Raw genomic sequence first — 27,174 nt, 5'->3', positions numbered from 1 at the left:
AGTTAATATATAAACATTTCCTGATGTGTTTGTCTCAATATTGAAAAGCTGTGGAACATCTCTTTAGGCTAGGGTACTTTCTTCAATTAACTATTGAAGACCTGTAAATTCCATTTTTTCTAATGTAACAATAAAACATGTCACTATACCTTGTCACATCATTAATCAAACGTGTTTGCAAGAGTAAGTCTCTTCTAGGCAGTAGATTGTCACAAATCAAATTTTGATTGGCACGAACTGCAACTCCATTACAGACACAGAGAGAGCAAAGCACATCAAGAACCTTAAAAAAAAAATCATAAGAAAGTTGGGTAAAGGTAACTGCATATACTATTATTCAGTTGTTTGCTTAATTTACATTCAGAGTAGACCTAAAGGGAGGAATGTAACACACATTATTGTTTTCTAAATACTTTTCACATATACAGATTGAGTATAGTCTGTACTACTGATAGTTCCACATTTGTGGAACACAAGTTCAAAACACAGGGTTTGCAAAATGCCTCAAAAAACCTTTGAGATTCCTTATTCTTATTTTGATTAGAAAAAAGCAAAGCTATAACAGCTGTATGTCAACTGTTTACAATTTTTTTAAAAAATTTGAAATGTAAAAGGAAAATATTTGAGAAAAAACTTTCCAAGCAAAATTAGTGGAAAATCGTCAGCTGCAATTCTTAGACTGTTTATGAATCTGTTCTGAAAGCATGTTTTCAATAGGAGAAGAAATCCATTTATTATTAAAATGAAAAACATTTACAAGAATTCATTAAAAAGCAAAACAGAGTTTCAGAAAGATCTTATTTTAAATTTTGGCTTTTTTTTTTTTTTTGGTCACAGTCTGAAAAGTGAATGAAATTGACGTAATTCTCCCACAGATTACTAGAGCTAGTGGGTTTGGAAGACAGACCACAGTAACAGTGTTTAATGCTCAGGGACAAAGCTGAAACCTTTTGCAAAAAGAGAAGCTTAAAGATTCCCTGGAGCTCTGACAGGCACAAACTGTCTAAACGCTTACAGATCATCTCCAAGACAAAGAACAATCCTCATACTCTTGATTATCATTTTGGAAACTGTTGTACAACACAAGGAGCAACAGAACAGAACATTTATTTTGACTACTCCTATTCTTGCACACTGGATTAGCACAAAACCATTCTCAACAGCAGTTTAAGCTAATATATTGTGAACTTTGTCAAGTCTCAGTCCACGCATTTTCCTTTCTACCACCCCTGTTATTGGGCAGAAACCATTAGCAGAAGGATAGAGGTAGTAACTTAAAGAAGAGCAGCAATTCTGACCAGCTGTAAAGTGTTTAATAACAATGACTATCATTAAATCAGAATTTACATTTAAACTGTTTAAATAATCTCTATGCACTCCCTGACCATATTTCTGACATACGGCTTTTCATTTAAAAAATCCATCAAATCAATAATTGCCAAGACTATTTTGGTTAATAATATTCCTGTTTCTTACTTCCTAGATCAGAACAGAATTTTTAATGCAGCAGGAGAACAAGATATACTTTTTCCCGAGTAACAAATTAATTCATTATTTCACATTACTTCATTACTGATGTTTAGTCAAAGACATTACAAATGGAAATGTGCAGATTTATTACCCAGTCGAATTCTTCTCCTGTATACAACATTTTCCTTTTCTGCCTTAAGTTCCCGTTCCCACTGTGAGGTCTACACTAAGCTTCTCCAACTGAAAAGTTCTCTTTGTAGGTGACTAGCACAGCACAATAATCTTGCTAACAACTAAAAATAGTAAGCTAAAATTACCGCTGCAATTTCAACTTTTTTCTTATGCCAACTTATATCAGTTCATACTCCTTAACCATGCTTAAAAATACTTCTCTCCTTTTCCGTATCTGCACTTAGTTAGGTTCTCTGAATTACCTTCTCCTGTAAACCAGTAATTTCAGCCCACTAAAAATTTCTTTGTTCTTCCTCCAGGTTATCAGTCTTTCAAATAAAATTTTAATTGAGGAAGGAAACTCACATCAGAAAATCACACATAAAACTATATCCTCCTCTGTGTTGTGATGTCATCCTGATTGCAGCCAGAAACTGTGTTCACTTTCTTCTGTCATAATAAATTGCACATTGACGTCTAAATTAATTGCCACCATTATTTCTTCTCATATAACTCAGGTTTTTTTCTTTCTTCGGAATACCTGTGTTTTCAGATATTTGGATTATTTTTCCAATTTCTCATTTTATTTTATTCTTTTCTGTTACTATTACTATTACTCAAGTTAGGAATGACTTTGCAGCATTTAGTTCTGTCTTTCTGCAGATACAACAATGGTAGTATACAGCTTCTGCAGAGCCCTACTTCACAAAACAAGCTATTCTGTACATGTGCTTACAGCCACGAGAATGCTTCATTTTCTCAGAAAATTCAAAGTCCTGACCGGTTATCAATATTTCTTAACTATTTGCTTGTCATAATTATTTGCTGTATTTGGAACTGAAAAGCAGTTATATATTACACATTTTTTTTAATCTCAACAAAGCGATTTTGCAGATGTATTTCAAGGTTATTCCTTTAAAGGTACAAGAATCACGTATTTCCATGTAGACATTTCTCCAGGTTTTTTTCCACAAATCTGTGTAAGATTATCAATACATCCTTAGATTTTCCAAATTTACCTTGTAATTACGTCCATGTTTATCCAACAATGAAATAATGGATTTTATGTGCTCCTCAGCTATTATATTTAGAGCTTCTGGGCTTTCAATCAAGATGCAGTGCAACACTTCCAAAATACCTGTATGAAGGCCACAGAAACAATGTTGTCATTAAATAATCTGTGCAACTGAACACAATCTAAAAGCTCAGTAAACAACAAAGCATCTTAAGGATGCTATCTTTTCTCCAGCCTAAAAAGACTGAAAACTTTTTGAAGAATATTGATATGACTATGATGTGAACCACATTAGACAAAAGTGCATTATGAAGCTGTTAATTTCTGGGTTTTTTACCACAACTTTAAAACCACTTGAGAAAAATCCAAGCTTAGCTTCTTCTTTTCAATGAGAGACAAAGGTTTCACAGTAGGGAGCACTGTGTAGTATTTTGATATTTTGTTGAACACCTCATTGTGTAAAAAAACTTCTCTCTATATATAATATTTGTACTTGTGCCCACAAACAAATTCCGTGTTAGTCAATATCAATGGGGCAGTAGTCTTGATACTGTCTGATCCAGTTCATTAATTCACCAAAGTCACGTTCAACACTGATTGGATATCGTATTGCACAAATGTATGGAACCAAAAAATGCCACAAAAACATCTGCTTAAATGTAATACTTTGCTCAGTTAAAAAAATGCGGTGTATTTGTTTTCTAACACGTCATTTTCAAGAAAAACTGCTCTGGCATTTATAATGTAAGACAGCTGTGTATGTATTGGTAATTAATTTACATTGATGAAAGTGAGTCTCACCTGAGGAAGATTCTAGTCTGTCCAATTTACTTATTAGCCAATCGAGGTTACTGGAAAACTGAGTACAATTGTTTCTGTTGCCACGAATGAGAGCAGCTGGAAAAAACCCACAAGGTACAATTTTATAACAGGAGATTTTCTTATGAGATCACCATTGTTAATCATATATATTTTAACACAATTTTTATGACAACTTCACAGAATAATAAATCGACAAATCGTAAATACACAAATGTTACGGTAATAAAGAATTAAGAATTTCATTAATTAGATTACCAGCAACTGACATAACTTGTAAAGAGCAGGTAGTTTTTGAAGTTGACAGGGGTCTGCTGGATAAACAAGAATTTCAGCAAAAAATATGTTTTATTTATGTTTTATTTTACAATTGAATTTTAACATAAATTATCCATCATGCTTGTTTGATGCAAATGCCAAGTACTGTCATCATGAAGAGGCTGAAACACTTCGTTTTCTGTATCTTCTTACCAATGAGTGGGAAGATCATATGCAGAAGTTTAAGCTCAAGTGAAGGCTGAGTGTACTGCACTTTAACTCTACTTTCTGACTAAAACATGTTATAGAATGCATAGCTTTTAGTCTTCAGCAGTGCAGAACACAATGTTATTTTAACGCACTTTGAAATTTCATCAGCGTTCCAGTATTTCAAGCAATACTGATTTCCTTTCTTCCAGAAGTTATTACTGATCATAGAAAAACATCCAAAAAAGTCTTTTGTATACACTTGTCAAGGATTTCCATTATGTAGCATTAACTTAAATATTTATAACATCAGAACAAGTGTGTTCAAAATGTACCTGAAGAAGACAATCAAGAAAAAAACCTAGAAAACGCTTACAAAGAAATAAAGAGGGTTTTTTCATCCCACTTTTTAAACTTGTAACACTGTAGTAAAATGCAGGCAATGGTATCTTATTACTTTCTAGAGCAACGACAAGATTTCACCAGAAGCATCTGCGTGCCTGTGCTATGCGAATAACCTCATGCCTCAAAGCATTCCCCCTGGTTTGTTTTACTCATTTCTTAATTCTAGAATTGTGTATTTTACTATGGTTCGGGACTAACTTTCTTTGTAATGAAATTAGAATGTATTTAAACTCCATTAGAAGACAAGATTCTCACATATGAGGAATTACCTGACTCAGGTATCAAATTAGTGATTTCAAGAAACACCTATATACTTCTCCTGCTCTATAATTTTGGCCCTATTATAACACAGAAGCAGTTCGCTCTAGAAAGTATGGCATTGAAATTTAAAATCTTTTAATTTCTGTTTTATGTAATTATTTTTATTACCATTTAAATCTAAGCCTCAAGCGACAAACATGCAGTCAGTAGACCTACAAGTACTGACTACCACTTTAAGGCTTCTCTTCAGCTTCATGTATAAAGACTGTTTTCCAATTTTTCTAATATTTAAAATAATAATTCACACCTATTTGCATTCCACAGGTACATTTCAAGTAAAAAAAATAATAAAAATTCTCAATTGGCATGCTGCACCAATCTTTCTCCTAGCTGAGATTTATGTTTCTGCTCAACTCTGTCCTCTGCAATAAACATCAGTATGTGGAACAAATTCTGTAATTTATGTGACAATGAATAACATGAAGTACTCTTTGGTGGCGAAGCAGCAAGTATAATATAAAGAATACACAACCAATATAAAGAATACATAACCTTGCATTTTACATTAGCAGATTATTTAAGACCTTACCTAATAATTTGTAAAGGAGATTCAAAATTTCTTTCCATGCTGTACCATGTTCTTCTCTTGCAATTCCTGCAAAATGAGCTGCGCTGTTGTAGTCATTTAGGCGATCAATGCAATTCAAAACTAGTGCCAGCATTCCCTAAACACGTATGACAGAGAGGAGAGTGAACTGTACATGAAAAAGCATTTGTTGTCCTTTTAAAAGATTTTTTCCTGTACACATTAAAAAGTTGCATCACCTGACATAGAAAAAACCCTAACTATTGTGCTTTCAAGATTTGAATTTGTATTTTTCAATATCAGAATCATCCCTTTTAGAGAATGATTCTATACTATTCCTGGCTCAGCTAAGTATTATAAAAAGGAAAAAATAAACAAAGCTGACAATAAAGATTTTTATGATTTTTGTGAACAGTCTCTTTTTTTACCAGAAATCTTCCTTACATAGGAAAAAAAGCCACCAATTTAAATTTATATACAAAGGATTTTTTGTTTATTAAAGAAGGTGGAAATTTTACTATCCAATAAAATATCTGTAAAACAAACAAGTTCAAATACTACAACAGATTTTTAACTTCAGTTTTATTGGAGACTAAAATGGTATTGAAAACCTGCAAGCAGTCGAAACATGTCTAAAAACTTTTTAAAATATATTTCCTATGTATACAGAAGGGTAATTGATACACTTTCAGGGAGGAGCAATGATACAATTATGTAATACCTATCCTTCTCTAAAACTAGCATTTTTCTAGTTTCTAGAGATAAAAAGCTCCAGTTTCACATCCCGGTAAACAAAAAACACACTAGAATTAACATATATTAATTATTATTATTCACAGGTTTATTATTCATTTGGGGTATTCAGAATGTGTAACTTCAAAGAGAGAAAAAGAAATTTCTTGTCACAATCATTTCTTTTTTTAAAATGACATCTGTTTAAGAATTCTCAGGAGTATTAAGACTGAATTTTATGAGAGCTTGTGGCCTGTGACAAGTGTGGAAGTGAAAAATACGTCACAGCAAATTATCATGTGGCATTACAGTCTGTTTTTTTATATAGATGTATCAGCTACAGAACTTTACATTATAAATCACATCATGCATGATAATGTTTTGATTTTTCTCTATGATTGTGACATGACACACTTAAAATAAAAATAATGTAAAAATCCCTCTCTCTGTACCTCTTCTTTAAATAGATTTTGTCTGTTTTTGAGTGACCGAAGCTTGCTTTGCTTATCTTCATGTTCCAGGTCTTCTTCGGGAAGCTGGAAGTAAGTAATCAGGTCTTGCAGAGTCTGAGCCATCTCCTCAACAGGCAGGGCAGTGGGTGAGAGTGTTCTGTTGTTTCCACTACAGAAAACAGTAAAGACTGGCAGCATTATTCATTTCTGCACTGTAACCTAAAGTATTGTGTAGCAGCCTGTCTGTTGGTATCTACATCAATTCTTGTTACACATATGACATATGTATGTGAGCAACAGCTGATCTGAATTGCAAATCATTCAAATACCTATTGTTTCAGAGTCCACTGCTCAGAGCTTCCTGAAATGGAATCACATTTCCCTTTCTGCACTGATGTAAAGAGAGAAAATGATTAAAAATACTCAAAAAAATGAGCAGAAGAAACAATGTAAGTCAGCAAAAAGATTAAACAGAGATGAAAGATATACCAAAGTCCCTTCTTACAGGAACTGCTTTTGTTTAGATACTTTAAATCCTGCTGATGATACAGGCATAATGTGCAGACTCCTAAAATAGTAGCTGAGGGGGGTCTGTACACCCCTAATCTTCTAGGCAAAGAACACAAAAATAACAAGTAATCCTAACCATTAATTAGGTCTTCTCTATCAATTCTATATAGGAAATAAAGACAAGTGGGGGTTTAAAAATATAAAGCATTTCAAGGAATCTCAGCTGTCAGTAAAATAATGTCTCTTTCCTGTTCAAGCATTTGCTCAATCTTAGGTGACAACCTGATTTTTCAAGGTCTAACTCACTATTATAAATAGTATAATCAAGGAGGAGCTGACTCCTGGCAGAGGTGGCTCTGGTTTTATATCCTCAGCACAAGAAATACATAGGAGTAATGTAGCCCCTTGTGATACAGAAGTAACATTTTAAATGCAGGCTCATATGTGTGGAAGCAAATTATTAATTATAAACTCATTTTTCTTTACTTTTTCACCTAGTAGGCAGCAACACAAGGATGATCACTTGATCATCATAATTAAAACTTCTGCCAGGCACTATGAAAAAAGTTTCTTCAGTACTACATACATTCTTACTGATTTCATCGTGTATTCTTATATGTTGATCTCAGCAATTATAAATGAATATGCACTGACACAGAATTGTATTTTACCCTAAAAATCTTTAGACAAAAACATATCGTATAGAAGAGCTATAGCAAAGAAAACATGAAACTTTGACTGAATTGAAGATCTTTGTCTTGCTGCTTGTTAAAGAGCTACTATCACAGAATCAAAGAATGCTAAAGGTTGGAAGGGACCTTCAGAGATCATCTAGAACAACCTCTCTGCCAAAGCAGGTTCACCAAGAGCAGGCTAGACAGGAATGCATCCAGGTGGGTTTTGAATATCTCTGGATACCTCTGAATACCTCTCTGGGCAGCTGTTCAGTTCAGATTTTGAAGGCAATATATTGGTATTCTCCTACCAGACATGTAGAGATCTATTTTGTACTTCCTTCTATTGTTTATTTGCATGGACTTGGAACTTCTCTAGTTTCACATTGTGTTTTTCATCTAAAGAGTATTACACATCAATATTCCTTTCCATTAGTTTGATTAATTTGAATAGAGATAGCTACAATATTTGGTCTACCAAGAAAAATGGAAAAATAGGAACCCTTTCATGAATATTGTGAGGTTCTAGCTACTGTAGAATACTTGCTAGTGGAGTTACACTAAAATTATTTAGCATGTTTTCTTCAACCTGGATTATTATAATCCAGTTTGCTTTGGCTTTCATGTAAATAATCTTAAATAAGCTGTTTTACATATTTAATGGCACTACTAATTAAAATTACAAACTTAAGTCAGTAAAAATATATTGCTAATAGCTTCTAAACACAAATATTTGAAAGCAGGAAATAAGGATTCTGTTAGAGAAATTCTTATAATTTCAGAATACTTTAAAAAGCAAACATACAAAAAATGCTTGTATAAAAGATGGTAATAATTACCTTATAAACTGGCTGAATAAGCTTGTAGTATTGCGAATGATTCGAGCAGCCTGGGATTCCTCGTGCTGACATCTTTGTAAGGTTAGACCATCATCCATATGGCCTTCTTGGTGTAATATAACCTATTGAAAGTTTGCAATTATCACTGTAATTACTTAAAAAAACCTTTATGCTTTTAAGTATTTTGTAATTTATTTCAACATTGCACTGAAAGCAGTAATTACATATATACTGAGGTACTATATACCTGTTTTTAATTAATTACAAATTTGTCAGTCTTACATAAAAGTTATTCAGAGAAGACATTTTAATGTACCTTTATTCTCCCACAATTCATTAAACATATATGCTTATGAAATGTTTTGCCGTTGAAACAAAAATTTAATTCTTTCTATATTTTTGATGTTAGGGAAAATGGATCTTCCCTATTTTAAGCATCATTTACTAAAGGATTCATGCATGAAAAGTCTACTGACAAGAAAATCAAGCTGGAGTGAAAAACACCATAAAAATTACAATGCAGCTAAAGGAGCAACAACATTTATGAGTAACTTCTGATTCATCTAGCTATTCTCTACACATTGTGTTGGATTCTTATCAGAACCAGATGTGAACATCATATGAACTTCGAGCAGTAAGAGAGATGCTTTGGGAGGGGTTTAATTTTTCGCTTTAAATAAATAGCCAATTTCACAAAAAGCCAGCATAATTTTTAAGTATCACAAAATAAAGTCTTGATCATTTACAGAATTTTTGTAAGAATAAATGTCAGTTATCCTGCTTCTCTGCCCAACATGTAACCTATTGAATTCTCCACTGAAAAATTTATTTTTTTTAACACTGAGATAGTAAAAATTTGCTGCGCAGCTTCCCAGTTAGCTGAGTAATCCTGAAGACACTGAATAGCCAACAAAGAAACTAATAATGTTGTACAAGTGGTTACCGACAGAAATGGAAATGTTATTTACAAACAGTTTTTGGTACATACTGGCATATAGTTATACCAAAGCATTGGAAAGGGATGGTTTTCTATACTTGGCAGGATCCAAAGTACAATGTGCTCTGTTCCTTCCAACACGCTGAGGAAGCGCTTTTGTAAGAGTCAAACATACCTTATGGGTTTATATGGGCCCCAGAACCCATGGAAATGTCATGGAGAAGACCAGGAAGACATTTTTGAACAAGTATATCAATAATATTATCTTAAAGGAGACTAGTTTACATATTGGTCATTTTTCCTTTTTGTTCAAGTACTTCTATATAGAGAGTCCCACTGTGGGTGACTTTGTTAGCTGAAATATCACTGTTTCCATAAAGAAGGGTCCTGGGGTCTCTTAACTAAAGAACCATTCTTCCTACCACAAAATAAGACAACATTAGACAATCAGATAATGTTTCCTCAGATGACTGCATGTAGCTCTAGATTTCTGAGCTATAAGAATGGTATAGGAATGAAAACATTTGACAGATAGAATACTAGAGCTATGGCACATTGCAAAGTCAATGCACCGTCACCACTGCAGCAGATATGCATTCTTCTCTCTAAGTATGCAGTATGATCAGGTATAAGAGAGGTAATTTAAAATATTCTCTATTTCTCTGACCAAAAAAAACCCAACCCAAAAGCTCAACTAAATCATCCAGAAACACCACAATGACAGGAAAGTGCTGCTTAGAACTCCAGTTAGTAGACCATGGCCAGATGCATCCAGCACTGCCTATTCCAGTTCTTCAGATAAACCACTTCCCTTCATATAAACGGAGATTTGGCACTGCCTTGCTTGTTGAGGCACAGCAGGGCACTGGTATTAACCAACAGGCTGAACAATGGTCTCCAGGACATGAATCCAAAACATGTAGCATATGTTGCTCTGTTCTCTGAGCTCAAGCATTCTGGAGCTCTGCAGGAGTTCATAGCTTGCACAGAAGAAAGCTCTCAAACTGAAAAGACAGGCATCCACCACTCACACTGAATAGTGGAAGGGTGTTGAAGAACATTGATGTAAACATCATTACTACCTGGGAAAGTCTTGAACCCTTGGTTACCAAGATCTCAGAGAGAGAGAGAGAGAAATACAACAGACCAAAATTCTGGCAGAAATTGGGCAACAGAAGCCTCACAAATTATGCCAGAACTTCTTACATATTTGTGTCTTGCAGAGGCAGCATGGTAACTAGATACATGAGACTACAGAAAAGCCAAACAACGGAAATTTTTACTTGGCATTTTGAGTATTTTATAACAGAACTAATTCCGTAGTTTTCTCCTCTCCACAGACTTGCAGCAGCTATCAGTGATAATAGCTAGGTTACACGGAAAAAAACACCCTTTGCCTTTTGCAAAAATAAGGTATTTCTCAATCCTCCTCAGGCTACTAAGGCATGTTACAAAAAGTACAGGTCAACTTGAGAAGGATTACACAGTGACGGAAATTGAAAATCTCCTGATGAAATGATGGTGGAGGATGCCTACAAAGCTATGACTTCACTTTTACTGTAGAAAAATAAAATTGATATGAAATTTAAAGGGATGTATGTATCTAAAATCACTTACATAATTATAGTCTAATACCATATTTTGCAAAGGATGAAAAACTATTTCTTGCCTCCAAAAGAATATCAATTACAGGAAGCGAGGAGGTTTGGGTATTCTGTTTGAAGGTACATAAGAGAAGAGAATTCTCCAGGTGAGAGGGCAACAAAAGATTTGGAGTCTTTGAACATGAATGAAACAGTTTGAAAGGAGAATAAAAGTGACAGGCAATTACTGAGGTTATTTTAGTACCTTGTTGCTGAGCAGAAAACTGGGAAAAAAATCTGCTAAACTTCACAGGAAGCTATTGTAAAATTCGTCATTGAATACAGAGGAAGAATCTACACATTGCCCTTTCAGGAATTAAAATGGGACCCTCTGAAGAACGAAAATCCCATAGTCAATACTGGCATGGGAAAGGAAAAGGCCAGCATTGTGTGATTGAATCTCTTATCAAGAAAACACTAAATGACTGGCATACGAAGAAGAATTTCTCTGATCAGCCAGGTTGCTGAAACGTGAAGGGGCTGGGCACTCACTGCCCGCTTATGACCATGTGCGCTGCATAAATAAATGAGATTGTGCCCACAGTGTGCTGAGGACCTCATTTTTTTTATTACAGTGTTGTGTATGGATATTCTCTTATGAATGTAGATACATACAAGTAATTAAAGAAGAATTCCAAGTTCTGTTCACTAAACTTTTTTTTTTTCTTCTTTATGTTCTAACAATAGGTTCAAGTTGTAAAATCTATGAATACAGAATCAATGAGTCATTTGGTAATGATGCAGTTAAGCAAAGCTAGTACTAAATCGCTTAATTCTGAATGAAATACAAACATAATTTGAAGATATAAAAGGTCATATGACCCTAAATAAGAATATACTCGTATCCTATAATCAAAAGGCTGAAAGACCTTCTCAATGCCACATCACAATTACATCTAACATTTTCACAGGAAAATTTCTATTAATACCATTAAGAAACTTAAGGAGTTTCTAGGGCCATTTCTTAAGTAATATATTTAATTGCCATTTCATACAATAAAATCAATTAAAAAAATCTAAAACACCGTGAAAGTAAGATGACTTACAAGTTTACATCCTTAAACAGTTAAATGTAGATTTTCAAAAAAGTGATTTGACCATCCAAATCAGGAATTTCTATATTTTACTGAAGTGTGAAAAAACCACAATTGGGCCCAAATTAATAATTTCTTCTGGCAAGAAAAATAGCTAAATACATTTCTTAGAGGCAAAGTTTTTCTTCTGTTACATAGTTATTTTAATACCCACCACTGCTTTCATTTTTAGAATTAAGCATTCACACCATTTTCAATAAAACACCACAAAACAATTAAACACACAACTGCCACATTGGTACAATGGCAACAACCAGGACAGACCAAAACTGTTATGCAACTAGCATTCATTTTATAAGTAATTGAAACAAACTTCAAGCATTACCTTTCTTTTCAAGGGACCCAAACGTGCTGATTTAGCGTCTTGTGCTTTGTATGTCAACCATAAGGCACTGGCCACATGTTGGATAAAACAAATTGAATCACCGTACTTTATTTCTGGGACTCCCATTCCATCAATGTCACGTTTAAGACTAGAATCCTGCTTTTCTTTTAGCTCCTAAGAAGATAAAACAAAAGCTGACATTTAATCTCTGTACTGGAACAGGATAAACCATTGAATTCTACACTGAAACACATTTTGAAATTTTGTTAAAATATTATTATGCTAAAGAATTTTTTGCTTATAAATAGTATATGCAGATAAAAGCTTCACTTGGAATAATGCCTCTGTATTGCAATGACCAGCAAAGAAGAAAATATTCATTTTTTAACCAATCACAATCTGGCTTTTACATTTTTTTTCCTTTTGGATTTCTTATTTTTTTTTTTATATTTATGTTTATTTTTACATTTATCCTCTGTAAGAGGAACTGGATTCTTTCAAATCTCTTTTAAAGACATTGCTCAATGCTTGGCTGGAACACCCAGCACAATTTTTAAGACCAACATATTTCTTAATCCCATCATTCTTCATTCACAAACAGAGGATTTTAAGTCTCCAGCACAAAAGCAGCTATCTTTTTCTTTAAAATAAAATAGTTTTCTTTATAAAATTTAATTCAGGAATAAGAACAGAATTAGGCAGCAAATTCTGTAACAGTAAATTATGGCTGCATGTGCATGATTAAGCAAAAAATTCCTAAGTAAACAGAGTAATTAGATTATATTATTTGTATATGATTTCAAATGGTGATGGACCTAACCTTAAATGTAGACAGTTGCTCATTTGTTGATAAGTAAACAAAATATGTTAGGCATTGATACACAGTTTAAATTATTATATGTGTAACAGGATTTTAATTTCATTTCAGTCTACTGAATGTTCAACATCTGTGGAGTAAAGAGAAGTTCTATTTTAACTATGCTAATCTACTTTCATTTATATGGAATTTAGCTGTCACATTTCAACAATAATTTTAGTTGAAACTGATAGCATTATAATGCCAAAATGAAGTCGAATGAAATTACGAGACACTCCTTGGGGATACCATTACAATATCAAGACTATGGGGATGTCACATCATATTTATGCAGACTGCACTATCACGTGCAGATAAAGATGAACTCTTTGAATACACATTGACAGTGAGGCCATTAAATGAAAAATACAATAAAATAGCACAAATTAATTAACTGTCAGCAATTATTTGGCTTTATCTACACCTTGAAGATTAAAACATTTTTCTCAAATATTACGTCTGCATCAAGAATTAAGCATCAATGAAAATTCCAATGAAAGAAATCAAAATGTGGCAACAGGTAACGCTAATTAAGTTACTGTTTTAAAAATATTGAGTGATACTGATCCTTTTTGACAATGCTAAACAAAGAAAAATAAAGACTTCCAAATTTCAGAAATAAAGCTTTTGAATCATTTTGGGGGCCTGAAGGCTGTTCTCACTTTAAGCAATACAGTACAAATTCCTCTTCGTGATGTTTTGCTCTTTGTGTTCTGTCCAGCTTTCCTAGGATTTCAGCCAAGTCATTTGATAGCAGTGTGCAAAGAGAGGGTGTATTTTCTAACAGCTGAAAAGTATAGTCAGATAAAGATTATCAGGGGAGAAGGGGAAAAATATCTCTTATCTAGATATTTGTACATATCTTAGGAGCAAAATATCCAAACACTTTCCCCTTCAAAATGCTCTCTTCACAACCTATTCTCTGTTTAATTCCCTTGGGCCATGAATGAATCAAGTCAGAGAAAACAAATCACATCATGGGTCCAGAAGATGGCAAAGGAAAAAATAACAGTAACAAAAAATGAAAAAAGAAAGAAGGAATGAACAAAGGAACTTGAGGGCAAAGCTGTCAAAGATAAAATTTTTCACAAGATATTTAATACACTAGAAGATGGGCAAGATTTAGACAATGAGAGAATTTATAGAATCATAAATTGCTACGTGATAGAAGGAAGGAAAGGAATGGCAGTGTGAACACAACTGACCTATCTTTACAATGATTTTTCAACAGTCATCTTGTAAAAACACAGCAGGGGAAAAAACCTCTTGATATACTAAGGGCTTGTTTATGTACCTCAAAGAATGGTAAGACAACCTCTCTGCTGAACTCATTAAATCTAACCTAAGCAGTTAATTAAAATTTTATCTTTTGGTGTTGCACACTGTTATTGCATTAAAAGTACTGCTAATAGGCTATCCCAACTTCACAAATGAAAAAGACAGAAGGTCTAAAAATGTAAGAGCAGAGGACTGATACACTGAGCTTACCTATCTTACTAGTGGGCTTGCTGTGCTCTGTACACTTTGCTGTATACATTTCTACACCTCAGTAGGCAGGAAAACAAAAAGTTGATTTTAATTTTACCTTCTACTTTCTCTGCCCATATAAAATAAGTAGAAAAAAAGCTTAACACTGCATTTGAAACGCAGTGCTTACTGGGAAATTATAATTGTAAAATATGAACTTACAAATAAATACTTAAACTTTTAGAGACAATGACTCTGTAATGCCTTTCGTATTATTCCAAAAACAAATTACACTTTATGATTACTACTAAACTATTACGACATCCTAATGCCATGTTGAGCCCCTAAGATAGCTACATGCTGGCAGTAATATTAAAATGATATCAAATCCTTCTGCATGAGTCATCTGTGACTTTTGAATGTGTCAGAATGTTACTTACTCAAACTACACCAATAACTTCTTCATTGTCAATTGTATATACCATCATGAAAATAAAATATGAAATCTCAAATATTAATTCTGGGCTACAACAATTTTTAAATAAAGAAATATTTATAAATATGCTCTTGTTCTTCCCTGTGTTTATTCTCAAAGAAATTTATAAGCAGAATCAAGGCTCTGCTCAGCAGAGTATACTGAGCCAAGTACTGTCCTGGAATGAGAACATCCCATTTCAAAACAGGATTCCATCTGCTGTAGGGAAACTGCTGTCTCTGCGATCACAAGGCATTACAGAACTGTTACCTTAAAATGTAAAGGCTGACATTTTAAAACTTTTTCAAAAGTAAGCTCCATATGAAACCCAACAAAAGGCATAATTCTTTTAGTAAATTGCATCAACACTATTGCTTAAACAAAATAAATTAATTCCATTGTTTTTCCCAAGATTGATGGCACAAAAGCAGGGTTATGATTTGATTAATCATACTTTGGAAATATTGGGGGGGGGGGGGGGGAGGGGGGGAGGAGAGGGAGTTCGACAATTTCTGATGCTCATAAGCTTAATTTGCAGTAATTTGCAGTAAATAGGCATATATTGCATATGCCGTTTTCATTGCAATCAGCACCATAATGTTCCTTAGCATGTTCTTTCACTTTTTTAAAAGCTTCCTTCTATTTTTATGTAAGGACATATTTAGGAAAATTCTAATTTGAATTTCATAATTTAAAATATCTGTTTCGATGTCCAGTGTTACCCAGCAAAAGGAAACAAGAGAGTGGAAGTAAATACATTATGAATGCAATCACAGGTTTTGGAAAGCAAGGAACACACAAGACTGCTAAAGCAGTATGTAACACTACTGAGGATGAAGGGGTGATTTTTCAGCAAGAGTTTCTCTATAACAACTGTTGGAAAAATAAGACAGTAAGTCATGTGTTACAGGCTCCTGGGAAGCCTTGGGGATTTGGTGTACTCCACATAGCTTTGCCTACTGGCAAAGATAATATCTTTTTTCCACAAAACCTCTTTTGCTGGCTTCCAAACTGGAAAGAACACCTCAATGGAGAAATGGTTTATTTCCTTTTGGATATTCCACAGCAAGGTATACCCTGAGCAATCTGGGTTGAATTCAGTGTTGACCCCACCCAGAGCAGAAGGCTGGACTAGATGACTTCCCAAGGTCCTTTCCAACCAGAACTATTCTATGATTCTAAAGGACAGAAAATCTACAAACAACCAGGTATTCCAGCACGCTACTTTTAAGGATCTTTACACAGCTGGATAGGAAGGTATTAGACAGTTATCTTGGAATTTCCCTTAATTCATGCAATATTAAGGTCCAGGCAAGTAAAAATATTTCTTCATTGAAAAAAAGAAAAACCAAAGGTTTACAAATACACATGTGCAGAAATTAAGATAATCACACTTGCATATATCTAGTCTAACTATTAGTACTACAGTTCTTTTTCCCCTCAATCTGTATGCAGTCAGCACCTGGCTTTGAGTCCTATCCTTCTTACAGTCCAAATCAATCTTTGGGGTTTATTAGTTTCCAAAACCTCACCTTTCTTTCTTCAGGAAGAGTTATCACTGCTTGTTCCCCTCACCTTTGGAAACACTAATATCTCTACCCATGGGCCAGTGCAGCTCTCACCTGCCCAGACAATAAACAGCTATTTTTATTCTGAGCACAGGCAAAAGCAAATTTATATCCTATTGTGAAATAAAAATATTCCCTTCTATATAGGACAGAAAAAATCCTAGGATGATGAGATACTAAACTTGTAGTTCATATAAAAATGTACATTATCAACCATAGTAGGTACTAACACAGTAGAAGGGATGATTGCATTAAACAGTCATTATTGACTTCTGCATAATTAGTTACTACTGTACTTCGTGTTAGTAACTTTGGGGATTCTTAATATGCCTTTGATATGATGCCTTTAATATGCCTCATCAAAAAAAGTAAGAAAATAGGGAATGTTTATTCAATGTAACAGAAATTGTTTGTTTTATGAGTATGCATACATAAACATAAAATTTATATACTTAACATTTATAAATTTAAGAAATTTTAGGACAGCCAGGGTCCATTAGATAGTGAGTAGCTTATAGGAATTTGAACACAATGTAAACCAGTAACTGTGGCATTCCTGGCATACTCATCATCCTTACCATGGTTACCATGCCATGATTTGCCAAACAAGAAAAAATTACAGCTTTAATAAATTCCCCTGCACACCATCATACGTACAATCTATACTGCAAAGCCTTTACACTGAAGAGAGAACCAAAAACTATTTGGTGAGCATCTAGCAATATAAGGAAATTTCCTGACAGTTTTTCAATTATTTTTATCGGTTAAAATAAAAATTCTCAGCATACTGTATACAGTCACACTAATAAAATGAACATCACTCTTTTAAACATGTTAAAAAGAATTATTTGCTTTATTATACTAACAGAAGTCTAGTATCTGTCAAGACCCTTAATGCTAGATTTTATCTAGTATATATCTGACTTTAAAGATTCTTTTTCACTGCCCTTTAGGGACCATACAGCATTCAGAATTACATGGAACATTCAACTTCTCATACTTAATAAAAACTGTGTTGTAGCAGCTATGGCACTATTCGTAAGTAAGATCATGAAAGCATGTAAAAACTTTTCATCATCTTTCGTGTAAAAACCTTTCACTTTCTGGAAAAAAAGTTATTAAGTTCGCCTACCTCCATAATTATTCTTCATTCTCTCTCACTTGTACTGTTTTTCTCAGCTGGAAATGATGAAAAAGCTAGTAACATGCAATTAGCAGCTCACTAAAGAGCACAGTTTGAAAACATACAGTTTAGAAATCACTGACTACATTTGCCTTGCAATTCACCTATCAATACTCTGCACAAAGAATTTTGTCCAACTGAACTGAATTCAATTATGACACATAGAGCTCGAGTGAGTAACATTTGAATGAGATACCTTCTAATGAAAATGATTCTATGATCAAAGCATTCCTATTAAATCACTGTACCTTGTTATGTATTAGTTTTCAATCTTGTTTTTTTTAACCTGTTGACAGTTCAGTTTACACTAAAATTTATTCATCATTCCTATTTTTCCTCAAGGAAACCTATGATACTCTCAACTCAGGTTGTTTACCTTCATATTTAAATGCATAATCCGTGTCAATTGCTTCCATTTAGAAATTACAAATAATTTATAAAGTCCTTGAACCAACTCAGATCTAGTATTTGATTGCTCCACATTTCAGACAAATTTGCATCGATATTATTTACCTTTGATGCTCTAAAACAAAATGCAGTAGATGTTGTGTCGGACTTTTCTCTATCTAACATTGCAAGTCCTTCATCTTCATTCAGAGCCAAGTACTTTCCTGTTGTAATATGTCGAAGACGAAAAGGCTGTCCCCATCTGATGTTACTTCCACTCCAGCTAAACATATGAGACATCAAAAAATAATTTATGAAATAAGCAAAAGTAATAGTTCTATTTCAGGTTTCAAAGGACATTCAGAAAATTAAATATGCTATATATATATTCCTTTTTGCTTTTGATTCCAATATTTTCATTAAAACAGATGTAGAACTGTTAATACATTTGCAAAGGGAACCTTGGAAAGGAGTACAGCTTTAGTTTTCTTGTTTCTATACCCTCTCTCTGTTTTATTAGGCTGTTACACGCAGTGTCCATAAAAAAATCCGATATGTTTCTGAAAAATACTAAAGTGTAAGTTAACTACTGTATTTCAGTTGACTGCCCAAATGAATGAATTAAACCTAAGTGAGGACTCAACATTCCAAAGAACTATCCTACATCTCTCTAAGTTATGAGGGTATTTCGTTTGCAATCACAAAAACATCAAGAGTAAAACAAACATACAGTTTAGGAGGTCATCAAAATTAAAACATGTATATCTTTAGGGTATATATTGAAATTTCACCTGCAACAAGTTAACAGATAACTAATCACCAAGGGAGACAGAGTCTAAACAAGAAATAAATTAAAAAAACCTGTCACACCCATGAAGTACGTTACTATTCTGATTTCCATCCCTTCTTTTCAAGCTTCTAAAATTTCAAATGAAAACTAGGAAAGCATTTTACTTTTGGACAGAAGCAATGTCTCAAGCAGATGTATTTCACAGGCAACACTGCTTTTGATATGGGACACAGACAAAAAAAGATAAAATAAATCTTAAAATACTCAAATTCCCTAAATGATTATGTCATAGTATATCATGGTAAGTTATTTTTCATTATTGACAATGAACATACTAACATACACATATAGCAGGATAAATACATTATTCATGTTCTGCCTTAAGTGTCTGTAACAATCAAATTGCTGTTAACATAACAAGTGCTACTAACAAAAACGTTCAAAAAATATCAGTACCTTATTCGAAGGGGTTCTACTCTCCACAAAGACCTTGCTCGAACACCGGCTCCTCCAGTTTCATAAAGTACTTTCCTATAGAAAAGATTCAGAAGATCATCCTCTTGTGCTTATTTGTGCTACACACTATTTATAACGTATTCCTCTGTAAACTGTATAGGACTCACTTCTCCCCAGCTAAACAGGTGGAGCTGAATGGACAGGAAATTTCTACTAATCATTGAGAGCATGATACACAATCTCAATGCCCCAGGTAAATCAGGCTATTTCCATTAAGCTATTCTCTCTCAAAAGTTGATGAACTACTTCGCCTTCAAATTGTCAAAAGAAATTTTGCTGTTATTTAATCAGTCATAAAAATACATAATTCTTAGAGTTCCCAAGAGATTAATCTAACTTACTAATGCTCTTAAATGCATATAAACACAATATTAAAATAAGTATATACATTTGCATACATTAATGATTATCTCCATGAATACATCAGAGACTTCATTCCTAGAATTATTCCTAACTTTCTTGCTAAAGGGCAAAAATGGTGGTGATAAAACAAAAAAACTTGTATTATAGTCCTTACAAAACAAATAAAGATAAAATTATATTATATATATATATATATATAAAATATAAATTATATACTAGTTTGTGGAAACTCAGAGAAATAAACACCAGGAAATTAAGAGATTCAGCCTTTAATATAATCCAATTTTCTTAAATTACTGGCTGGGGTTTAGTGACATATTTTAGTGCTAGAACTATCATTCTCAATAATCATATACAAACCATGGTGGATTAGTCCTGTCCACAGGAATGTATGCAAGAAAGTTTTTCATCTTTCAGTAATCATTCATGTCTTGTCATCTCAGTACCAGAATTTGTATAACCTCTCTCATATAAAATGGATAAAGGAAATACTATAAACAGTAGGAAAGTCTAGACCTGAAACTCAGGATACTTTTTTTTTTTAAATAATAATTTTAAATAATTTTTAAAATAATAATTCTTTCTTACATTCTGTCACTGCCTAATTAGAGATTGCTGTAAAGACTGTTTAATTATCTAACCTCAAATTCAATTGACAATTTAAAATCTATTTATTTTTTGAGAGAAGGAAACCCATGAAAAATGCATCACCACTTACCTGTGCTGTGAATCATTCTGATCTGTAGATGGAATTGTCAAACACTCATCATGGCCATGGAAAAAACGTACTACATGCCCACCAAGAAGATACCCTACAGAAGCAGCAAATTTACTCATTAGCTTAAACATTGACAATATGAAACTAAAAGCCTCAAAAAAAATCTAAAAATTCAAAAGACCTATGTGAAATCTGCTTTCCAAATTTTCACTCATAACTGAAATTGAACAAGAAGAACAAATTTAGTATGACAACATATTATTTTTTTAGTATCTTATTCAGTTAAAAATAGTTCTTCTGAAAATGAAGATAAAAAGAAAGCAATCTCTAACATTTAAAAATAAAATTGGGATTCTGGGACAGAAAAGAAAAATAAAAACTTCTACAAGTACCGTTTTGAAAATTGAATGCTTTAGGTAAAAGCAAAAAATCAAATATATAATACCACAGTTTCCTTTCCCCTAATATAATTTAAATGTTCTCAATACAACATAATTTGGTGAGTTCATCGTTTTGTTCTGACATTTATAATTTGTGTCAAAATCAAAACTGCACAGCAGCAGGAGACAGAGGACAGAAAAACACTTAGCAGTTCTGAAGATTGAGTTTAATGGAAGCTAACTTTCCAACCCATTTAACACAAAGACTATAGGTCAAAACCAGGCACTTTGCCTCAGAGAAAAAAAGAAAAGAAAAAAATTGTGTAGGAGGAGAATGATTCATCAGACCCTCAGTCCAAACTGTTCTGACCTTCTAAGTGAAATTAATGCTTTTAAAAGAACAAACTCACAAAAAGGAGGAACGTTAGAAGAAAACTTTTATATTGTGCAGCTGATTCAATATAAATTTGTAAATTAGGAAAACAGTAACTGGCAATTATCCTGTTGCCAATTAATACAAAGGTCAAAGCAAAAAAGAAAGTGAAAAAAATATACTTTCCTGATATTTACATTCCATCAAAAGTACTTTGAACATCACAAAAAGTATGTTCTGCAGTCCAATTGAGATCTGTCCTTTCCCAATCTGTCCATTCAACTTGAGCTAGGCTGCTAAATCTTTTGACGTATGATCATCCCTCATGTAAACCATTCTGAGAAGTGTATATACAGCTAAGCCTAACCCTAAGTAGTTGGGAAATAACTGACACACAAAACCTACTTCTCTCCTTACCCCACCCTGTCCTTTTGATGTTTTGGTGTTTGTGTTTGGTTTTTTTTGATTATGCCATTTTGGATTATATGTCCAATCTGAGCTACACAGTACGAAGTACAAGATGATTAAGAGACTGGTGCATCTCACACATGAGGGAAGGCTCAGAGAACTGAGACCTAGAGAAGAGAACGCTCTTGGGGGATCGTATCTATGTACAGAGGATGGAGTCAGTGTCTCTTCAGTGGTGCCCAGTGGTAGGACCAGAGGCAATAGGCACACACTGAAACACAGGAGGTGCCATATGAACATCAGGAAACACCTCACTGTGAGGGTGCCTGAGCACTGGCACAGGTTGCCCAGAGAGGTTGTGGAGTCTCCATCCTTGGAGCTGTTCAAAAGCTGTCGAGACATAGTCCTGGGCAGCCTGTTCTAAGTGTCCCTGCTTGAGCAAGGGGATTGGACAAGGTCCCTTCCAACCTCAACCACTCTGTAACTCTGTAAGCCTTTAGCAAATTCAGCTGCCAAATCCCTGCTGTTACAGAAATCTAAAATATACCATTGATCTTCCAGCATCTCTCTGGTAGCTTATTCTAGTATCATAGGATCATCTAGGTTGGAAGTGACCTTTAAGATCACTGAGTCCAAGCATTAACCTAACACTGCGAAATCCAACACTAAACCGTGTCCCTAAGCACCTTGTCTACCCATCTTTTAAATACCTCCAAGGACAGTGATTCAACCACTTCCTTGGGCAGCCCGTACCAACGTTTGATAATCCTTTCCATGAAGAAATTTTTCCTAATATCCATCCTAAACCTCCCCTGGCCCAACTTGAAGCCAATTCCTCTTGTCCAAGTTTTACTACAGGATGGCTTTTTTGTTTGTTTTACCCGTGAAACCTGAGAACACAGGGACTTTTCCATAGTTAAGCTCTATTCTGCTTATGACCCATGATAGCAGGGGACCAGACAGCCATTTATAAATTTATGTCTCCAGCATAATACACTTCTTGCAACCGAATGCAATCAGAAAGTATTACAAGGAAAATCCATATCCTGTATGCTCATAAAATGAAAGCCTACAAACACTCCAGGACAAGTTTCTTATGGGCCAGTGCACAGAAACAATGTGGGATGCTGATTTAAACCAATTAGGGTTAGAAGGACCTGACCACAGTTCAGATAAGCCTAATGACTGTTAGTCTTTAGCACCAGGGTAGTCTACTTCTATTAAGACATAGTATAGCTGATCCCAGAGAAATGCAATGTCTCTTTCAGGTCCCTTATACATCCATTTTTCCTATGATCCTGTGTATTATTAGATCACAAGAGTTTTAGGGCCAAGTGATACAAAATGGTCCTGACTTAAAGGCATTTACCATTCATGAATGTGGAGGGCTAATACTTCAGGGAACAGCAGAGGTAAATTACAATGTTTGCTATGACAGTGTTAATGACAGAGTATGGCTTTGAAATGAAGAGCAGTATTGAATGGATGAGCCTTTCACTACAGAATAAGACATTTCTCACACAAAATAAGGTGATGCTTCTCAAACATGGTTGGAAAGTGCAGTCAAGTACCTAGAAAGAAATCCTGACCCTGTGGTGCAGGATTTAAGGCTGATTAAGAGGATGCATTTAGAGAGCTCATTTTCATTGACAATTACAGAGAGACAATACAGAAGCACAGCTGTAAGATACAGAACAAATATCCTTAAAAAACACAACTAAGAGACTGAAATGGGAACTATAAGAAACCTGCTTTCCATTTGCCTGTACCTTTATGTCCCTTCTGTTATGTCTGTTACAGGGTAATTGAAAATCCAAGTTTACTAGCTCTAGTTATTCTGCAGCTCCCCAAAATGAAACTGAATACAAACTCATATGTTGTGGTCTCAGTCTTCACTGAATTTCACTGAATTTCACTGAATTTCTAGAGTTGGAAGGGACCATAGAGATCATCTAGTCCAACTCCCCTGCTGAAGCAGGATTGCCCAGAGCTAGAGCATGTTACTCAGGACTGCATCCAGGCGGGTTTTGAAAATCTCCAAAGAAGGGGACTCCACAACCTCCCTGGGCAGCCTGTTCCAGGGTTCCGTCACCCTCACCGTGAAGAAGTTTCTCCTCGTATTTGAGTGGAACCTCTTATGTTCCAACTTGTGCCCGTTGCCCCTCGTCCTCTCGGTGGGAACCACTGAAAAGAGTCTGGTTCCCTCCTCCTTCAACCCTCCCTTGAGATACTTGTAGGCGTTGATAAGGTCTCCCCTCAGCCTTCTCTTCTCCAGACTAAAGAGTCCCAGCTCTCTCAGTCTCTCCTCATAAGGGAGATGCTCCAATCCTTGAATCCTTTCTCATGCAGCTTTTTATGCTTCGATATTCTAAATTTACAGCACTTATTTAGCTTTTTTCCAGTTAATCTAGCTGATGTATTTGTATTTCCCTGTTTTCCTTTCCACTATTCTTCTCTCCTATGCTGATTTTCTTTATTTTCATTAAGCTCTTTGGTTTGATGTTCTGAGGGTGGGGTTTTTAATTTTCACTCTTTATGAAAAGCAATGCCAAGTAATCTAAAGCATATACATTTCTAAATAAAAAAAAATGACAAACCTTCTGAAATATTGCTTCCTGAGCATGTAGGATGTACATTCCATAGTGTCTGCATAAAGGAGGCATCCACCTGAATACTTCCATTTGACATGGAGAGATGCTGAAATTAGAAAACAGTAACAGGAAACAGTGAAATTTATGCCCTTAAAAATATTTAGTATATTAATTTCTCAACAAAGAAGGAATATATAATAAAGTAAATACACAAATATTCTTTAAAAATCAGTAGTCACTTGCTTTTAAAATTAACTCTTCTAAATCTAATCAGCAGACTCCAGCTGCAGCTTAGAAATCTTCCACAGTTACAGAAATAAAAACTTCCCAAGATGGAGAATACTGAAGTACACCTTGGGATAAAGGCATGGAAACAGTTTTGTTCTAGGCAAAAGTGGAGGGGGACCTTTCCCTGAGAAAAAAAGAAGTACATTGTGGCCAGGCATTATTTCCTAGATCAGAAATTCATGAGAATTCATTCCTAAGAATCCCAACCACTCTCCCCAGCTCCTCAAAGCACTTTGTATTTTCCCATCATGTCTCTACTTGCTAAACAAACCAACCTACCAGATATCTTTCAGAGGACACACTGACCAGGATAAGATCATCACCTATTCGAACTTTTTCTCCTTCTGACCTTTGTTTAGAAGCAGGGTGTATTGTCCACCAGCATGCCTCACCTAAAGGACAGAGATACTTATCAAGGTTATACAAGACAGACAACTCCCAAGAAATTTAAGGATATCTTTATACATCATTAAAATAACATAATAAAGAATTATGTCTTGTAAGACATTCACCTTATAAAACCACTTCATTCTTCTTCAGTCCATTCAATCCATTTGAATTTTTTCCTTTTTCCTTGAAACTTTTTGTAAAGCAATCTTTGTCATCACTGATGCTAATACTTCCCTTTTCATGGTTTTTGTTGTGGGTTTTTTTTTTTTCTTTTTAAAGCAACTAACCACTTACAAAACACTGCTCAGAACTGCCCTCCCTTCAAGGCTCTCACTGCCAGTAAATTGCTGACACCTACCTCAATCTTAATTATCACCTTTTATATTTTCTTTTGCTTAATGTTCGTATTTAATTCACAACCTTCTGTATCATTTCCACTCTAAGCTTCACTTATGTTGCAGGATACAGAATTTTGAAGCAAATACTCCATAACTTTACAATACTGCTACACTACAAATATCAGTTCTGGAAGCAGTTCCGTTAGCACTACAGACCATATGACTATAGGACAGACAACCCTACAAGTGACAGACGCAGGACATTTTCTACGCATTAAATATAAGATTCCAGGTTACTTTATGTATGTACACACACCCCCACCCTCTGATTCTGGGAAGATTATCTAACTCAGGTTTAAATAAGACCCTGAAGAAAACTAGTTGAATACAGCTTTCTCACTGGGAAATGCAAAGTGGGAGTAAATTAAACAAAGGCAAAATTAACCAAAGACATAAGACAAAGCACAAAAATCTGTTTGATCAACTAAGAAATTTCCTGTTAAACCACCTTTAAATAAAATTTTAAGGTTATGAAACTAATTATAAAGAAGAGAACAAATAAAAGTTCCATCCCTAAAAGTGTAAAATGATAAATCTTTAAAAGAGAGTAAATTTAAATATCCAGTCACTTTTCACTCAGTATCTGCTAGGTGAAGAATACTTCCTGCAGCTGAAATTAAATCAGTAGGGCATGGGGAAGTGATATTATAGTGTTCTGTTTATGAGGTTTACACGCTTGCAGTGGTTATCAAAACCCTCTGTGCAGAAACACAACTAAGTATTCCTTTTATGTGTATTCCTTTTTTAAAAGTATTTAAAAAGTATTCCTTTTTATATCTTACCTATGTGTACAGAGGTCTTTTCATGCATGTACAGTTAAGCAAATACCAATATGAGACAACTACAGATAATCATTACAAAACCTCACGGGTACAAGCAGACACACGTACAATAACTCTGAAAAAAACTATAAAATTATAAAGACAGATTTCACTGAAACTATTTCCAGAGAGATGGAACATTCCTTTTATCAACATGCCTAAAGAAAATGGTCCCCATCTAAGACAGCAACCACAGATACGATAAAGTAACAGGCTGCTAATATCTGTCTGAGACCATCTTCTCTACTGTTACAAACAACTGGAAGACGAGCTTCACTCATTCAAACCAGAAAGTCATGTAGATAATCAGAGTCACATGACAAGGCAGTTTCTAAGATCCCAGCCCACAAACATTTTAACACCTACACTGGCCTTGCCTCTCCATCATTAAATCCTCCATTTTGATTTTAATTTATTTTCAAAATAATGAAATAACAATAAAAAGCACAGGTTTATACGCATACAACTAGCATTTCCTTATTTGAAGCTTCATATTACTGAGGTGTGTATACAGATACTTAGATTTTCCCTTCAAGGTATATGTCTGGACCCCCAGGTCAGAAAGACCAGGGTCACCTATTACTTTCTGCTGAGTACTCATCACTTCCAGTAACCATTAACACTACGTATACAGCAGCACGTAAACCTATTTGTGGCTCTTTGTGGCTGCGTTGCTTTGAAATTCATTTAACATAGTTCCCAGTGACATCTCATAATTTATATGTGATTTCATGGAAGTGCTTTTTATTTTTTTAACTATATTTCTGTCAGCAGCACTGTTACTGGCAGTACTCCCGGAAATCT

General features: G+C 34.4%; 1 protein-coding gene across 1 annotated transcript in view; it reads right to left on the bottom strand.

The window, feature by feature from the left end:
* Positions 1–27,174, bottom strand: part of RYR3 (ryanodine receptor 3) — a 210,802-nt gene that overhangs the window by 133,577 nt on the left and 50,051 nt on the right. The window contains exons 6-17 of the mRNA XM_014941650.1: positions 25,041–25,153; positions 24,480–24,579; positions 20,722–20,815; positions 19,581–19,655; positions 18,461–18,617; positions 12,399–12,572; positions 8,400–8,521; positions 6,377–6,545; positions 5,196–5,331; positions 3,458–3,553; positions 2,661–2,779; positions 150–283 (exon numbers count right to left, since the gene is read on the bottom strand). Of these exons, the coding sequence (XP_014797136.1) occupies positions 150–283; positions 2,661–2,779; positions 3,458–3,553; positions 5,196–5,331; positions 6,377–6,545; positions 8,400–8,521; positions 12,399–12,572; positions 18,461–18,617; positions 19,581–19,655; positions 20,722–20,815; positions 24,480–24,579; positions 25,041–25,153 (1,489 nt within the window). The remainder of the gene's footprint in view (positions 1–149; positions 284–2,660; positions 2,780–3,457; positions 3,554–5,195; positions 5,332–6,376; positions 6,546–8,399; positions 8,522–12,398; positions 12,573–18,460; positions 18,618–19,580; positions 19,656–20,721; positions 20,816–24,479; positions 24,580–25,040; positions 25,154–27,174) is intronic.

The sequence above is a fragment of the Calidris pugnax genome, unplaced genomic scaffold (assembly GCF_001431845.1).
Source record: "Calidris pugnax isolate Ruff unplaced genomic scaffold, ASM143184v1 scaffold56, whole genome shotgun sequence".
NCBI classification, from domain to species: Eukaryota; Metazoa; Chordata; class Aves; order Charadriiformes; family Scolopacidae; genus Calidris; species Calidris pugnax.
The sequence above is the reverse complement of the archived record's forward strand: the minus strand, read 5'-3'. Positions and strand labels throughout refer to the sequence as shown.